The 17,990-nt window shown below is 50.0% G+C and overlaps 1 protein-coding gene across 23 annotated transcripts in view; it reads left to right on the forward strand.

The window, feature by feature from the left end:
• Window positions 1–17,990, forward strand: part of ZMYND8 (zinc finger MYND-type containing 8) — a 122,407-nt gene that overhangs the window by 81,286 nt on the left and 23,131 nt on the right. For all 23 annotated transcript variants that reach the window (XM_066234211.1, XM_066234217.1, XM_066234213.1 and 20 more), the window contains 2 exons: window positions 9,943–10,095; window positions 11,728–12,240. In XM_066234211.1, coding sequence (XP_066090308.1) covers window positions 9,943–10,095; window positions 11,728–12,240 — 666 coding nt within the window. The remainder of the gene's footprint in view (window positions 1–9,942; window positions 10,096–11,727; window positions 12,241–17,990) is intronic.

Consider the following 17,990-nt stretch of genomic DNA (forward strand, 5'->3'; position numbering starts at 1 on the left):
TTTTTCCTCATTTTTCTGAAGCTGGAAACAGGGAGAGACAGTCAGACAGACTCCCGCATGCGCCTGACCGGGATCCACCCGGCACGCCCACCAGGGGCAATGCTCTGCCCACCAGGGGGTGATGCTGTGCCCATCCTGGGCATCGCCATGTTGCGACCAGAGCCACTCTAGCGCCTGAGGCAGAGGCCACAGAGCCATCCCCAGCGCCCGGGCCATCTTTGCTTCAATGGAGCCTTGGCTGCGGGAGGGGAAGAGAGAGACAGAGAGGAAAGCGCGGCGGAGGGGTGGAGAAGCAAATGGGCGCTTCTCTTGTGTGCCCTGGCCAGGAATCGAACCCGGGTCCTCCGCACGCTAGGCCGACGCTCTACCGCTGAGCCAACCGGCCAGAAGCCCAGGGTTTTGAACCAGCGACCAGCATTCCATGTCGACAGTTGATCCACTGCGCCACCACAGGTCAGGCTGTGCTGATAGATTTAGATGTGGCAGGAGGAACAGGAGCCAGCTCAGTTTTAGATTCTGTACCTTTGGGTGCCTTGAGGCCAGGTCAAGGCAGGAGTGTAATTCTGGGCCTCTTGATTGGTACACAGGGTTGGGTTAGAGCAGCCGTTCTCATAGGTGGGGTGGCAGTGGGGGTTGCCTGCCGCCGGCATTTAGTGATTTAGTGGTTGCAGGTCAGGGAGGCTGGTACACGTTCCTCCCCCACCAAACAAGGAATTCTCTGATCCCAGTGGCAGTAGTGCTAAGATTAAGACCCGGGTGTAGGACATAAAGAGTGAGGGTCCGGGGTGCCTGAGTATCTCCATCAGCAGAGGAGGCTCCGTCAGCAGAGAAGGCTGAGGAGGCGCGGCGGTCAAAGGGAAAGCCACCGGTCAAAGGGAAAGCCACCGGGGTGGCTGGGGCTGTGTTTGTGCTGTGTGGTGTCCTGGAGGCAAATACTACAGGGCTTAGGGAGGATTCTCTAGCACGATTTTGCAGGCTGAGGTGGTCAATGCCTTCCAGATGCATCTTGTCCTGCAGTGTCCTTTTCAGAGAAAAGTGGAGAAACTGGAGTCTGGAGAGGAGGCCTCTGGTGCCTAGAATTGCAGAGCCCGAAGGTGGCAGGGCAGGGTGTGTCTCCACGGAGCCCTGCGCCTTGCTCACCGTGGGTCACCTGTCAGTGCAGCTTGGATGAGATTGGAGTCAGTGCGGTGGCTTTAGGGGCTCCCGTTCAGATTGATGGGTGGGAATTGCTTACTTGGAGAACAGGGGACCCATTTGCTGCCCTGGGGAATAGTCATCGTTCTCAGCTCTGTGGTTTGCTTTCTCACCCCCTCCTCCCACCTCCACACCCCGAGAAGAAACGCTGTGTGGAGGCGTTCTCACGGTCACATTTCCTCTGTGCCGCTCATGCATGGTGAGAATAGCTCCTTCCCTAAATCGGGCGGCCCTTGGGCATCCTCGTGACACGGCGGGTCTTTCGGTTTGGCTTGACCCATGGTGGGAGTGCAGTTTCTTCCTGTCCTGCGTCCGGGGGGTGGGCACAGCCTCACCGGGCCTCCTGTGCAGAAGCTCCCTGCTAGCTCTTTCCATTCTGGGACCCGTGCCTCGTTGGTCAGCGGGAGCAGAAGCATCGGGAATGTGGGTGTTTTAGGGCTGGGGTTTCAGTTACCTACTGGGAAGAGGATCCGATGGGAAGCAGTGAAAAGTCTCAGGGATGAGGAGAAAAACGGGGAAGTGGAGGGAAATGCTAAATCTCTAGCACCCCAGGGACGGGGCAAATGCTTTATGGGCCTTGATTATGTCCATCGTCTGTATAAGGACTTTGAGCAGCCAGAAATAAGGTAGTGCTACAGATAACGATGACATTGTGACAGCTAACAGAATATTTAATTTAAGAATTACACTGGAAAAGGCAAACTCGTGGAGATGGCAGACAGATAGATCAGTGACTGCCAGGGGCCCCGGGGGTGGGGGGTGATTTGACTACAGATCGCAAAGGGGTTCTGTGGCAGGTGGAATTGTCTTGCATTCTTCTTGTGGTGCTGGTTACACAAAACTAAGCAGGTGTTCAAACTCAGAACCATATTCCCCCAAAAAGGGAATTTTACTCTCTGCAAATGAAAACTACGAAAAAAACCCCATAAGTTTTAAGGTAGTTAGTAGCCCCATTTCACAGAAGTGGAAACTGAGGTCCAGGGAAGTAAAGTTACCTACCCAGGGTCACACATGGTTTGAGGGAAAGTTTGGCCGTTTTTGCTGTGTAACTTGGGCTTTTGACCGGGATACAGGACCTAAAATACTTCCAGACAGGGCCCAGTTTTAACTTTCATGTGCCCTTGGACAAGCTGGCCAGCTGTAGGGTTGGGTTGGGGGCTTGATTACGGGCAATCACACGGAGGACAAAGTGCTTTCTGATAGGAAGCAGCTCCCACCACTCGAACCTGTGTTTGTCAAGATTCTGAATTTTCAAGAAAAACAGGAATTCGTATTTTTAAGGGAACTCTTATATATAAGTTTTTAAAAATTTTACATCAATTCCTTCAAAACATAAAGACTTTACTTGGGCTAAATAAATCCAACTAACAAAAAGCAAGCACCAGTCCGCGGGTTATTCGTTGGTTACTTGACTCTCATAAGTATGAATTTGGGTGCGTGACCGAGGGGAAGGTTTCTGCAGAGACCGAGACTGACCTCACCCTGCTGCTGGCAACAGGGCCCCTCAGTGGCTGCCCTGTGGGCCTCTTAGCTCCTAACAAGGTGCCCAACCCTGGAGGATTGTCATGGCCCCTTGTGTGACTCTGTGGTGATTATAAATGAGTCACAAACAAGAACGAGTTGGTGAGACAGGGCCAAGGAGGAGGCCCTGATTCCTTTCTTCTTCTGGGTTCTGGTTTGCGTTCTCTGTGAATGCTCCTCTCCTAGCTCACAGAGGGGTCTGCTCTGGGCTGAACGTGTGCAGCGGGGCAGCGGTGGGTCCTGTCAGTGACAAGAGTGAGCCTGGTTGCTCTCTCTGCGCTGCGTATTTGGCCGCTGAGAGACATGTGTTCTTCCCAGGAAGCAGGGCCTGGGAGTCGGGCATTGCTGAAGAGGCTGGAGGCAGTGTAGGGGCCAGGGTTTCCCAAAGGTTGTCTTGATTTCTTTTTTTCTTTTTTACCGTGAGTGAAGTGAGCAAGAATCCCAGCATGGCTTTGATGGGGATGCGAGCATCCGCCAGGGTCTCTTGTCTGACTAGTGTACCCTTGAAGGGGCCACTGTTTTGTGGCTCCTGGAAGTCCATCTGTTATAGTCAGCCGTCGTGTTTTGAACAAAGGAGTTCTATTTTATCTTTATTTCTTTTCTTTTGTAACTGAAAAAGAATTGGTTATGTTTCTCTTTGGAAAAGTTGATTTGGTTTTTATAAGTCATGAGGGCACATGGTAAGAGACATTTCAAAGTACAGAAGGATATTTAAGGAAAAGCCCCCCTGGCTGCGACCTCTTATCACCTGCCCCTCACAGGCGATCACTATTACCCATGTTTATCCTCCCTGGAGAGTTTACTACTAGATATATACCAGTGTGATCCCTGGCCGGTTGGCTCAGTGGTAGAGCATTGGCCTGGCGTGTGGAAGTCCCGGGTTCGATTCCTAGTCAGGGCACACAGGAGAAGCGCCCATCTGCTTCTCCACTCCTCCCCTTCTCTCTCTCTTCGCCTCCTGCAGCATGGCTTCATTCGAGCAAGTTGGCCCAGGGCACTGAGGATGGCTCCATGGCCTCTGCCTCAGGTGCTGAAATAGCTCTGTTGCTGAATAACGGAGCAGTGGCCCCAGATGGGCCGAACATGGCGCTGTAGGGGGCTTGCTGGGTCGATCCCAGTCGGGGCGTATGCAGGAATCTGTCTCTGCCTCCCTGCCTCTAAGTAAAAGGGAAGAAGAAAGATAAAAACCAGTGGTTCTCAATCTTGGTGATTTTGTCTCCCAGGGAACATGGGACAATATGTGAGACATTTTTATTGCCACAACTGGGGTGCTACTGGCATCTAGTGGATGGAAGCTAGGGTTGCCGTTAAACATTCTACAATGCACAGGACAGCCCGCCCCTCCATGCTCACCTCCCTCGACAAAGACCTATCCAGCCCCAGATGTTGAAGCGCCCGCATTGAGAAGCCCCAGGAACACAGACGTATTCCTATCTGTGTTCCACTTCCTCCTTTCTCCCCCATGCTAAAGCCTCCTCCCCATTGTCGCTTTTCCCACTAAACAGGTTGGCTCTCCGTGTCCGGGTACTGAGCTCTGCCACTGTTTTATTTTAGCAGCTGCATTTGAATCCATTTCACAGTGAACTGTAACTTTTTTAGCCAGGCACCTCATTTATGGACTCTAGGTTGTCCCCCCCCCCCCGTCCCCCGTCCCCCCCCCCCCCCCCCCCCCCCCCGTTGAAAACAGCTACGATAAAGACCCCTTTACCCACATTGGAGTGTGCAGCCATAGGGTAAATTCCAATAAGTGGAACCCCGGGTCAGAGGCCATGTGCACTTGACATTTGGAGAGACACTGTCAAATTACCCTCTACAGGGACTGTTCTGATTTAACACTCCCTCCAGAAATGGAAGATCGTGCCTCTTTCTCTAGCGTGGGTATTTTTTTTTTTTTTTAATCCGTGGTTTCCATTTATAGCCTGAGCTGTCTTCCTATCAGCTGAAAAGTTCAAAATGTTGGCAGCTGGGGTGGATTCTGAAGATACTCCCGATATAGAAGGGCAGGGGTGGAGAGAGTCCAGAGAAGCCCCTGCGAGCTGAGTGACAGCAGCCCGCTCTCCTCCCCCTGGAGGGGAGGCGAGTCCAACGCAGCTGAAATGGTCAGGAAGATAATTACATTCGGAGAAACGGAAGGTCTGCTCCCAGGGACCTGGGTTGCCAGCTCCCTGGCTTTTGGTGGTTTCTTGTTAGAACACACAGTACAGTAGCTTATTGACTCGAGCGACCTTATTTTTTGTAAAATGAGGTACTTTCCTTTCTTTTCATTTCTCTTGATGATGAGGTGTAGGTTTCTCTCTGTGAACTTGACGGTTTAGAAGAGTGGTTCTGTTAACACAGATACGCTAGGGTTCAGGCAGATCATGAGGGGTTTTCTTTACTCGCATTGGTCTAACACAGGGTTCTCAACCTTCGCTGCCATTAGAATCACCCAGGGGACTTTTAAAAGGCCAGTGTCCAGGACTTAGCCCAGGCCAATTAAACCAGAGTCTCTGGGGGTGGTGGCCAAGGCATTAGGATTTTTTTTAGAGCTCAATAGGTAATCTACGTGTGGCGCCAGGTTAGCAGTCACAGGCTCTTACACAGCGATGGCAGAGTTTACAGTCTGCAGACCAAATCTGGCTTTCCACCTGTTTTTGTAAATAAAATTTTAATGGGAAACAGCTACCAGCCATTGGTTGACATACTGTTTCTTTTCTCCTTTGCACCAGACCCTGTGTTGTTTACAGCAGAGGTCCCCAAACTACGGCAGCATGCGGCCCCCTGAGGCCACTTTTCCGGCCCCCGCTGCACTTCCGGAAGGGGCACCTCTTTCATTGGTGGTCAGTGAGAGGAGCACATTGACCATCTCATTAGCCAAAAGTAGGCCCATAGTTCCCATTGAAATACTGGTCAGTTTGTTGATTAAATTTACTTGTTCTTTATTTTAAATATTGTATTTGTTCCCGTTTTGTTTTTTTACTTTAAAATAAGATATGTGCAGTGTGCATAGGGATTTATTCATAGTTTTTTTTATAGTCCGGCCCTCCAATGGTCTGAGGGACAGTGAACTGGCCCCCTGTGTAAAAAGTTTGGGGACCCCTGGTTTACAGAGCCTAGTTATTCTCTGGCCCTTTACGGAAAGAAGAGTTTCTGACCCCTGGTGCAGTAATTGGTGTTTTTCAATAACTGCTATATGGGATTTTTTTTTTTTTTAAGAGACAGAGACAGGAAGGGGGAGAAAGTAGGCTTCAAGTGAATGACATGGGATCATTCATGCCAGTGATCCCGCGCTCAAGCCAGGAACCCATGCTCAAGCTGGCGACCTTGGGGTTTTGAACCTGGGACCTCAGTGTCCCAGGTTGATGCTCCATCCTCTGTGTCACCACTGATCAGGCTATTTGGGATCTATTAACTGTGTAAAAATGTTATTGAGGACTGATGAGCATATCATTTGGGTAGCAAACACCCCCCCCCCCCCCCCCCCACACACACACTTCATGGAGAGTATTTTTGTGACACTTCTTTCCTAACTTGTACTTGAAAAGGCTGCCTTTTCTCTTTGGAATCTAATATGCATCCTCATTTCTGTGAGCATAAATTACCAGACAGACATCCTATTCTGCCTTTTGCTGTCGTATTTGCAGATTAGCTGTTGAAGGCCTTAAGTCCTATTCGTACTGTCTTTAATTGGGTCCTTTTTTTTTTGTTTCCCTGGTCCTCCTCCTTCTCTTCCCCTTCCCCTCCCCCTTTCTCCTTTTTTTTTATCATGGCTTCCCTCTCTGTCTTCTCTTTGTAAGGTGATTCTCCAGTGACTTGGAACAAACCCTTCCCCTCCACAGTGGCTGTGCATTCACACCTGTGAGTGTCCTCAGTCCTGGTGCTGATAGGCTCTCTGAGAAGTTCCTGGTTAGCAAATGTGTGCGTGCTTGTGTACACATGTGCATACACATGTGTGTGTATGCCCACACATGCACAGATACTGATATGTTTGCTTGAACCTCATCTTTTTCTTTTTTCTTTTTTCTTTTGTATCTTTCTGAAGCCGGAAACAGGGAGAGACAGACAGATTCCCGCATACGCCCGACCGGGATCCACCCGGCACGCCCACCAGGGGGCAACGCTCTGCCCACCAGGGGGCGATGCTCTGCCCCTCTGGGGCATCTCTTTGCTGCAACCAGAGCCACTCTAGCGCCTGGGGCAGAGGCCAAGGAGCCATCCCCAGCACCTGGGCCATCTCTGCTCCAATGGAGCCTCGGCTGCGGGAGGGGAAGAGAGAGACAGAGAGGAAGGGGGGGGTGGAGAAGCAGATGGGCGCTTCTCCTATATGCCCTGGCCGGGAATCGAACCTGGGACTTCTGCACGCCAAGCTGACGCTCTACCACTGAGCCAACCGGCCAGGGCCTCTCATCTTTTTCTTAAGAGAGCGAGGGAAGAGAGGGACAGATAGGAAGGAAGAGAAATGGGAAGCATCAATTCTTAGTTGCGGCACCTTAGTTGTTCATTGATTGCTTTCTAATATGTGCCTTGACCAGTGTGGGCTCCAGCGAAGCCAGTGACCTTAGGTTTCAAGTCAGCAACCTTTGGGCTCAAGCCAGAGACCACGGGGTCATATCTATGATCCCACACTCAAGCCATCGACCCACGCTCAAGCCAGTAACCTCGAGGTTTGGAACCTGGGTCCTCTGTATCCCAGGCTGCTGCTCTTTCCGCTGTGCCATGACCTGGTCAGGCTCTTGAAGCCTTCCCTTGAACGACAAGGATGCTGTTTCTGCTTCATGCTGGCAGTCCACCCTGAGTGTGGTTTTGGATAAAGGCCCTCTCTCCTTAATCTTACTTTAATGGAGGCCTCATTATGGTAAGAAGATCAAGTCTGAGCAATTTGTTGCTTTGGCCGTCTGCAAATGTGTTGAGTGGGGCATTTGGGAGGCTGCCTGTGGTCACTTCAGTGGAACAAGTCTAGGCCTGCAGTATAGGGAAGAGCCCTTTTCTGGGGGGGGGAGGGGTGGTGGGAGGAGAAGGCGTGGCAGTCACATCGGGAAACAAACAAAACGTAATAGAAGGGAGAGAGAGAGAGTAAAGGCTTTGAACAGCTCCTGTGGTCCACCTCTCTGTATCCTGGGCCTCTTTAACGGCCTGGCGGCGGGGTGTGTGTGTGTATGAAGATGGAAGGAAGGGCTTGAGCTCTGACGGCCTAGTGGTGGTGGTGGTGGTGGTGGTGGTGGTGGTGTGTGTGTGTGTGTGTGTGTGTGTATGAAGATGGAAGGAAGGGCTTGAGCTCTGACGGCCTGGTGGTGGGGTGTGTGTATGTGTGTGTGTGTGTGTGTATGGAGATGGAAGGAAGGGCTTGAGCTCTGACGGCCTGGTGGTGGTGGTGGTGGTGGTGTGTGTGTAGATGGAAGGAAGGGCTTGAGCTCTGAGCTTGTGTGAAGAGGCTCAGAGGTGGCTTCTCCTCTTTGTCCTTGATTGAATGCCATGTGCTTTCTGACTTTTTCTGGGACCAGTCTGGGTCGGGCAGATGCCCATATTCTCCGCTTGGGGTTGGCTGGAGGGGATGCCCCAGGGTGGCAGGCATGGTGAGATGGTGCTCCTTCCTGCAAAGTCTCAAGGCTTTCTGGGCCTTTGCAACAACCTTCTTCATTCTGTCCCTTTATGTTTCTGGGACCCTAGAGGAGGCAGCTGAAGAGGAAGGGAAGGGATTCAGGAAATGCAAACTCATGGAATCTGGTCTAGTTGGTCATAGAAAGAGCCCGCGGCCAGAAGTTGGGTGGTGGGGGGGCAGGACCTTGGCCTGAGTCATCAGCAGTCAGAGGCCTTTGCCTGGGAATAGGGCGAGGAGCTTGGACTCTTGTTACCTGAGCGAGAAGTCACAGATTTAAAATATGCACGCCTAGCCTGACCAGGTGGTTGCGCAGTGGACAGAGCGTTGGACTGGGATGCAGAGGACCTAGGTTCGAGACCCCAAGGTCGCCAGCTTGAGCACGAGTTCATCTGGTTTGAGCAAAATCCCACCAGCTTGAACCCAAGGTCGCTGGCTCCAGCAAGGGGTTACTCGGTTTGCTGACGGCCCGCGGTCAAGGCACGTATGAGAAAGCAATCAATGAACAACTAAGGTGTTGCAACGCGCAATGAAAAACTAATGATTGATGCTTCTCATCTCTCTGTGTTCCTGTCTGTCTGTCCCTGTCTATCCCTCTCTCTGACTCACTCTCTGTCTCTGTAAAAAAAAAAAAAAAAAAATGCACGCCTAATGTATTTACCTTTTCCCTACATGCTGAGAGTCAAATGGAGGTAGAGCAGGCTGGCTGGAAGGAAGGTCTGCCTCTCTTCTGTTTTCCCTTCCTTTCGAATTTGAGTTCCAGACTAGGTTGAGTAAGAATGAAGAATGAAGCTGGGGGGCCCCAGTTATCAGGGGCTCCCCAGCCCTCTGAGGGGCTCTGCATGTCTCTTGGATACGCGCTCTCCTCTCTCTAATTTCTTCCTGGAGTTCAAAGCACAGTCTGGCCCGACTCGACGTCACTTTATCTGCTAATACTGAGCTTGAGCATATGACTGTAATCTTTGGCTTTCGAGATTCTCTAAAGATGCTGAGTTCTGCGGACAGACATCTGGCTGGGGCCATGCCTTTCAAACACTGAGAGCAACCCTGGCGATTGTTTAGGAGACTGTTGTGTAGTAAACCTGCCAAGTGTTTTCTCAAGTTGTTATCTCTGCCCATGTCATTGAGCAGGTGATGTTGGGACAAATGACAAAAATGTTTTAGCCCTGGCCAGTTAGCTCAGCAGTAGAGCGTCAGCCCGGCATGTGGAAGTCCTGGGTTTGATTCCCGACCAGGGCACACAGGAGAAGTGCCCACCTGTTTTTCCACTTTTCCCCCTCTCCTTTCTCTCTCTTTCTCTCTTCCCTTCCCACAGCCAAGGCTCCACTGGAGCAAGGTTGGCCCGGGCACTGAGAATGGCTCCATGGCCTCTGCCTCAGGTGCTAGAATGGTTCTGGTCACAACAGAGCAACGCCCCAGATGGGCAGAACATCGCCCCCTGGTGGGCAGGCCTGGTGGATCTCCGGTTGGGCGCATGCAGGAGTCTTACCTCTTTGCCTCCCTGCTTCTCAGTTCAGAAAAGTACACACACAAAAAATGTTTTAGGTGTTTTTCCCTCCCATGTTCTAAAATGTGTGTTTGTGAGAAGTAAGCCCTGGGAGTTCTTTATCCGTCCACTCCTGGTCTGACGAAGGTATGTGGGTGTCTTCCAGATCGAAGCAAGGCCGAGATGGACTTGAAGGAGCTGAGTGAGTCGGTCCAGCAGCAGGCCGCCCCCGTTCCCCTCATCTCTCCCAAGCGGCAGATTCGCAGCAGGTTCCAGCTCAACCTTGACAAGACGATAGAGAGTTGCAAAGCACAATTAGGTATGTCTTTTGGTTCGCTTTCCTCCTCCTCCTCCTCCTCCTCCCCTTCCTCCTCCCCTTCCTCCTCCTCCCCCTTCTTCTCCTCCCCTTCCTCCTCCCCTTCCTCCTCCTCTCCTTCCTCCTCCTCCCCTTCCTCCTCCTCCTCCCCCTCCTCCTCCCCTTCCTCCTCCTCCCCTTCCTCCTCCTCCTCCTCCTCCTCCACCTTCTCCTCCTCCCCTTCCTCCTCCCCTTCCTCCTCCCCCCCCTCCTCCTTCCCTTCCTCCTCCTCCTCCTCCTTATATGTAGGGATACCACCCAGGTGTGATCAGAGATGGAGCCTGGCTGCTTTGAACCTTGAGTTGTTTGTTCAACTCAAAATATATTTCTACTCACAGCCAATTATTTCAGATTTGCTAGTTAATTGTTCAGACAGGCTCTTTGAATTAATTCCTCAGTGTATTCTTTGGTTGTGACAGCCTGCAGATTTGGAAGTGCAGGTTGTGAGATGCGTTAGAAGCAGAAAGGTCCTCCTGGGTCTGCCTCTGAGCACCCTCTCAGTATGTTAGTTAGTGTCTTGACTTTAGGATCATGTCCTGCAAGTGTCCAACACAAACCCTTCTCTTGACTGGGCCCTCCCCACCTGGGAGACCCATCCTGCTTCCGTACCTGTTGCCTCCCTCCCTCTTCCCCTTTGCTGCCTGCCTTCAGGCTGCCTACCTGAATCCCGTCCCTAAAGCTGAGCTTGGTGTCAACTCCTCCAGGAAGTCTCCTCTGATTGCTCTTCCATCTGCCCACCTCCTGTGATACTTTATTGTTCAGAAGCAACAGTGGTCCCTTTGTGTGGAGGTATCCCTCCCAATCTAGACTAGAAGCTCATTGAGTTTCCCCACCTGAAGGAGCCAGTACTGCTTGGCCCTAGACAGCCATACCTTGCAGGCCTGTTGCCCAGAATGGCCAGATCTGCTCTCTCAGCAGAAGCCGGCCATTGTGATTTGTGTGCGAAATTTCCCGATTTGTGAATTGGGCAACAGATTCCAAATTAAAAAACAAGAGCAAACAACCAATTACTGTGTGGGCCAAAGCATTGCTTCCTAAATAAAATGTGGTCAGATGTGGCTTGTGGGCTGTGAGTTTGCAACCTCTACTCTAAGGCGTTGGCCTGCTTCTTTGTGCTCTGGACACGAAGGGTAAAGGGCTTTCAGGCTTCAGGGATGTGTGAGGAGCTCTTGGTTTCGGCCTTGCCTCTCTCTTGGTTTTCTCTGTGTCCTAAGACAAGTGATTGCTCTGAGCCTCTATTTTCTACTCTGTTAGATGGATCAGTTTTAGTAATTTATCTCTAGTGTTCCCTCCCACCCCTCCCATGTTTGTATCCCCATTAGTTATCGCTGTTGCAAAGCTTTAGCTCCAGATAATTCAAAATTTAGGTGGTTTGGTCCCGTGTGTTGTCTTAGACACTCTCTCCAAACACAAGGTCCCTTTGTCTGCAGGTCTCAGTGGCACCTTTTGTTCACTGCGAACCCCACCAGGCCGGTGTGATGCGACTTGAAATGTTTCTTTTTATTTCCAGTGTTTGGCGTGGAAAATGTTTGCGTTCTTGGTCCTGCTTTTTATTTTGTGACTGTGCCACATGCTGGGTTTTCTTTCTGAATTTAGGCATAAATGAAATCTCAGAAGATGTTTATACGGCCGTGGAGCCCAGCGATTCGGAGGATTCCGACAAGTCAGATAGTAGCGACAGTGAGTATATCAGCGATGACGAGCAGAAGTCCAAGAATGAGCCGGAAGACACGGAAGACAGAGAGGTTAGTCGAATGGACAAGGAGACACCCACTGTCAAAAAAAAGCCCAAACTGGCCAGCCCACTGGAGATTAAAGAGGAGCTGAAAAGCACATTGTCGCCCCCCAGCGAGAAGGCAGATGCAGGCTCAGTCAAGGAAAAGGCAAGTCCCCCGCCCGAGAAGGACTTTTCCGAGAAAGCCAAACCCTCGCCTCACCCCACGAAGGATAAACTGAAGGGAAAAGATGAGACGGATTCCCCAACAGTCCATTTGGGCCTGGACTCCGATTCCGAGAGCGAACTTGTCATAGATTTAGGAGAAGACCATTCTGGGCGGGAGGGTCGGAAAAATAAGAAGGAATCCAAAGAACCATCTCCCAAGCAAGATGGTAAGTGACTATCCAGTTTCCAGTTTCTTGATTTGGTTTCCAGTGCCACCTTTCATTTGTATGATCAAAGCTCTGTGACTCCCTGATATTGCCGAGGGAGACGTGGCAGAGTTGGGGTTGGCTGCGGGTCAGCCTGCCGGTTATGCATTAGGACCAGGACTCACGCCGGGCCTGTCCACTGCGTACCTGCCCAGGACCCAGCATGCCTGATTTTGAGCACACAAAAATAAGTCATCTTAGAATGCAGTGGTTGCCCCTAGGAGTCAAGTCGCTTGTAGCCTAAGCAACTTCTTTCCCAGTATGTCCATTCATTGTCCTAAAGCGTTTGCCAGCATTTAGACATCTGGCAAGGCTGACATTGTTAGAAGTGTTCCGTGTGAAGGTCTTTCCCCTCATGTTGCCCAGGCATCTCAACGCGCACTTTCTTACTAGAATGTGAGACCATTTGGGTCAGTGGTACCAGAACGGTGAGCATTTCTTGGGGCGCTGGAGATCCAGGGGGCATTGTGTGGTGCCCACTGGGAATGGAACCGTATTTGCATTTAATCCCCCAGATGGCAGGGTGTTTCCTCGCTGGCCCTGCTGATGTTTTGTGCTGGATAATTCTTTGTCCAGTGCCCTGGAGGCTGTTGAGCAACATCCCTGGCGTCTCCCCAGTGGATGCCAGCCAGGAGCACCTATCCGTTTGTGGCCATCACAAATGTCTTTGACATTGCCCCCTGGGGTGTCCCCTGGGAGGCGAACCTCCCCCCTGTATGAGAACTGCTGCCTGAGTCTCAGCGGGCTCACGCTGCTGCTCCCACGGCCGAACCACCAGCAGTGCCCTCCAGCCTGCCATAGCCCAGGCCTGCTGGCAAAAACCCCAGAAGGAACGTGTGAATAATTGGAACGGTATCCTTCCCATTGACAAAGCAGCCGGCACATTTTTCAGTTGGTTTGGCAAGTGGGTAGTGAGGGGATTCCAACAGGCCCCCAAAAGATAATGGAGGGTTAATTGAGAGCCCACGAGAAACATTGCCTATGGACAAATTAGGGCTTGCAGCCATAAAACCTTGTGTATTTTGCGAGTAACTTTCAGGGATTGACAGGTTTAACTTTTGAGTATGCCTAAAGGGGCTGATTGCTGAACCAAACCCTTGAGTTTGTGATTCTATACCCCTGGGGATTTCTTTTTTTCCTCCCTCTTACCCTTCCTCCCTCTCTCTTTGTTCTTGTTCTTTCTCTCTAGTCTTTCTCTCCCCCTCTCTACCCCTTTCTTTCCCTCTCTCCTTTCTCTCTCCTTTCTCTCTTCTTTCTCTCTTCTTTCTCTCTTCTTTCTCTCTTCTTTCTCTCTTCTTTCTCTCTTCTTTCTCTCTCGTTCATCTTTCTCCCTCTTTCTTGTTGTTCATTGGTTACTTGTCATATGTGCCTTGACCAGGCAAGCCCGGGGTTTCGAACTGGCAACCTCAGCGTTCTGGGTCGATGTTGTATCCACTGCGCCACCACAGGTCAGGCCCTGGGGAATTTTTAGTCTGGCTACTTGAAAGGCAAGTCAGGGATGGGCCTTGAGAATCTTTCCTCTGTGGTTACGTCAGCCTGCGCTGCTGTGGAACCTGTGTCCGGCAGGTCATCAAGAGGTCAACGTGTTCTCCAGTGGCGCGATGGAGGCAGGGGGCGTGATTGCGTGGGGCAGGAAGGGTATAGACCACCACTCCATTCCAGAGTCATCTCTTTTTCAGTTTTTAATTTAAATATTTACTTATTTAATTTTTAAGAATTTATTGATTTTTTTTTTTTTTTTTTTTAAGAGAGCGAGAGAGAAGATGGATGAGAGTGAGGGAGATGAGCACTGTTTGTTGTTTCATCTATTTATGCACTCATTGGTTGATTCTTGTGTGTGCCCTAATAGGGAATGATCCTGCAACTTTGGTGAGTCATCCCCTTGGTGTATCGGGATGACTTGTAACCAACAGAGCTACCGGGCCAGGCTGGAGTCATGTTTTAGATCAGGGGTCCCCAAACTTTTTACATAGGGGGCCAGTTCACTGTCCCTCAGACCGTTGGAGGGCCGGACTATAAAAAAACAACAACTATGAACAAATCCATATGCACACTGCACATATCTTATTTTAAAGTGAAAAACCAAAACAGGAAAAAATACAGTATTTAAAATAAAGAACAATTAAATTTCGGGCCTGCTTTTGGCTAATGAGATGGTCAATGTCTGGTTCCATTTTCTTTTTCTTTTTTTTTTTTTACAGGGACAGAGAGAGTCAGAGAGAGGGACAGATAGGGACAGACAGACAGGAACAGAGAGAAATGAGAAGTATCAATCATCTCTTTTTTTGTTGCGACATCTTAATTGTTCATTGATTTCTTTCTCATGTGCCTTGACCATGGGGCCTTCAGCAGACCGAGTAAACCCTTGCTCGAGCCAGTGACCTTGGGTCCAAGCTGGTGAGCTTTTCTTTTTTTGCTCAAGCCAGATGAGCCCGCGCTCAAGTTGGTGACCTCAGGGTCTTGAACCTGGGTCCTCCGCATCCCAGTCCAATGCTCTGTCCACTGCGCCACTGCCTGGTCGGGCCGGTTTCATATTTGTCACTGCTAGCCGTAACAAGTGATATGATGTGCTTCTGGAGCCATGACGCGTGCATCCTGCGTCACTGGAAGTAGTACTGTATGTGAGTGATGCAGCGCTTTGTGGCACCGCCACATACTGTGCTCCTCTCACTGACCACCAATGAAAGAGGTGCCCCTTCTGGAAGTGCGGTGGGGGCCGTTTAAATGGCTTCGGGGCCGCATGCAGCCTGTGTGCCGTAGTTTGGGGACCCCTGTTTTATATTTATGAATGGTCTCTGAAGACGTTGATCATGTTGTGGAATATTTCAGAGAATAATAGGAGTAGTAGCATTTGTTCCATTTGTGGGACTATTTGGGTGATACAACCCAAATTTGGGTGCTCCTATGAATATTTGTACCATTTCTTTCTTTCTGGAACAGATCTTCCTATTGATTGGTTTATGCCCCTTCCTCTTCAAGAAAGGATTTGTGACAGATTGACAAGAATACATAATCATGAGACAAAAAATGCAAGTGAAATCAGTATAAAAGTTGATGGCAGGATAGTGAGAGGTTTGGGGAAAGTTTATATACAGAGATACATACTGCTTCAGACGTAAGAATGATCAAAGTAGGGTTTCTTTTTGGCTGTGAGCTTCCCAGCAGTCAAAGCAAACAGGGAAACACAGTCTCTTAAAAGATGTCATATTTTCCAAAAAATATAAAAAACCTTTAGTTGATTAAAATAGAGCTCTTTCTTGCACTGAGACCTGAGGAAAATTTCTCCAGGGAACCCCGAGTTTTGGGGTGGATTTAAGCTGAAGATGATGCTAAAACATAATTCAGTTAGAGCAGATTCCTAGGGGTTGAAGCAAAACCAACCAGTCTTAAATCCAGAGCCCCCTGGTGGGTTTGGGTCTTGAAGAATCAGCTTCATGTTTGACTCTGCAATGGAGAGAGCATCTTTTCAAAAACGTGTTTTTGCTTGTAAATTTGTTAGTGAAGGGCATTTTGGAGTGTGCTGTGGTGAGCTCCAACTCATCTCCAGCTGGGAATGCAGCTTCTTTCTGTGTAGGATATGAATCCTCAGATAGTAAAACCACTTTATAGCTAGTGATCTCCAGCATGCAAAGGGAGCTCGGTTAATGACAGAGCTCTGCTAACCTGTAACGTAATTATCATCCTTCACTTGTGTGTGTGTGTGTGTGTGTGTGTGTGTGTGTGTGTGTGTGGCAGGGACAGACAGACAGGAAGGGAGAGAGATGGGAAACATCAATTCTTCATTGCGCTTCCTTAGTTGTTCATTGATTGCTTTCTCATATGTGCCTTGACCAGGTGGCTACAGCAGACCAAGTGACCCCTTGCTCGAGCCAGTGACCTTGGGCTCAAGCTGGTGAGCTTTTGCTCAAACCAGATGAGCCCGCATTCAAGCTGGCAACCTCAGGGTCTTGAACCTGGGTCCTCCACATCCCAGTCCGACGCTCTATCCACTGCGCCACCGCCTGGTCAGGCCCCATCCTTCTCTTAACAGGTCTTCCTTTATGTACAAGACAGTGCCGAACTTTGAAATAAGTATATATTTTTTAAAAAGTAAGCGAGAGACTGGGAGGCAGAGACAGACTCTCGCATGTACCCTGATCTATTGGGATCCACCCGGCAAGCCCCCTACCAGGCGGTGCTCTGCCTATTTGGGACCGCTGTCTGTTGCTTGGCAACGAAGCATTTTTGTTTTGTTTGTTTATTTATTTATTTTTAAAGTGCCTGAGGTGAGGGCATGCATGGAGCCATCTTCAGTGCCCAAGGCAAACTTGCTCAAACCAAGCCATGTTTGTGGGAGGATGGGAGAAAGAGAAGGGTAGAGAGAGAGAGAGAGAAGGGAGAGGTGCTGAGAAACATATGCTCACTTCTCCTGTGTGCCCTGACCGGGAATTGCACCTGGGACTTCCACATGCTGGGCGAACGATAGATTGATTTGATGGGGCAGTTTCTGGTATGCTGGCCTTTAAGAGATTCACCCTTTGTTGGGCTGTAGGCTATCAGACACTGAATTTCTCGGACAAAAGAAATTTCCATAACCTTTAAATTTTTTTTCTTCATGAACTATCAGAATCCCCTAGAAATTAAAATATTTTAGTACTTTGAGCCTGAACTCTTTCAGATTGCACACTTTAGTTTTTTATTTGGAAAAGTGGGCCAGGCATGATTCTTGCCGAGACAGAACTCATATGCAAAGCTGACTGTTGGCTTTCACAAAGCATGGAGAGAGAAGGACCTTTTTGTGGTTGCCCTTTGTGCAAGTGGGGATTAGGCTAGCTAACCAACAACAACCATATGTCTTTGGTCACATGGCAGAGAAGGGGGAGGCGTTGTAGGTACTTCTGCAGATTAGAAATCTTGTTGACCAACTGACCCATGCAGGCTCTTGGAAGGGCCAGGTTCAAAGCCACCTGTGTCCCTGGAAGGGCAGGGGCTCTATCCAGTGTCTGACAGGTTGTCCTGGGAAAGGATTCACTGCAGGAAGAGCTCCTCTTCCAGCCCCACCCCATGTTCTTGCCCTTGAACTTGCTTGAACACTCCTGTCCATTGGGGCGGAAGGGCCAGTCGGATGTGATAACCACCAGGAAAAAGAAAGCCCCCCAGTCAGAAAAGTCGGCTTATCTTCTCAATTTCCTTGGCTATCCAAGACCCATAGGTCACTGAAAATCTTCCCTAGACTAACCAAGCTCGTGCCTTTTCCAGGTGATCTAATTTTAGATCTAAAATCTAAAAAGACAAGCAGAATCCTCTTTAAAAGGAGTTTGATGTACAGGCACATTGATTGCCTAAGATTGGGGTACTGATGTGCACCCGTGTTCTGTGTGTGATTCCCGGGGACTCCTCTCTGGGGGGAGGCTCACCGCCCCAGTGGCTGGAACCCCTCTGCAGTGATAACTGACACCGCTTTTACAAATGAGCCCTCACATGGTCATCCCAGTCTGCCCTGCTCAGTGCTTCTCGACTCTAACCTGCCTTCCGGCCGCTCCTCCCTGCCTGCCCTCACTTCCTGAAGTGCAGCGCGCTCCCTGTTCCTGAGGACATCTTGGCGAATGCTGTTCCCCTCCAAATTCTCGTCTCTGCCTGTTGAAGTCTCAACCCCTGTAGCCCAGCTGCTTCCGGAAGACCCACTCTTTCTTCAAACTTCAGGCGTTTCCCAAGTCCTGCTTGCATAATTA

Source organism: Saccopteryx bilineata, chromosome 6 (assembly GCF_036850765.1).
Source record: "Saccopteryx bilineata isolate mSacBil1 chromosome 6, mSacBil1_pri_phased_curated, whole genome shotgun sequence".
Lineage (NCBI taxonomy): Eukaryota > Metazoa > Chordata > Mammalia > Chiroptera > Emballonuridae > Saccopteryx > Saccopteryx bilineata.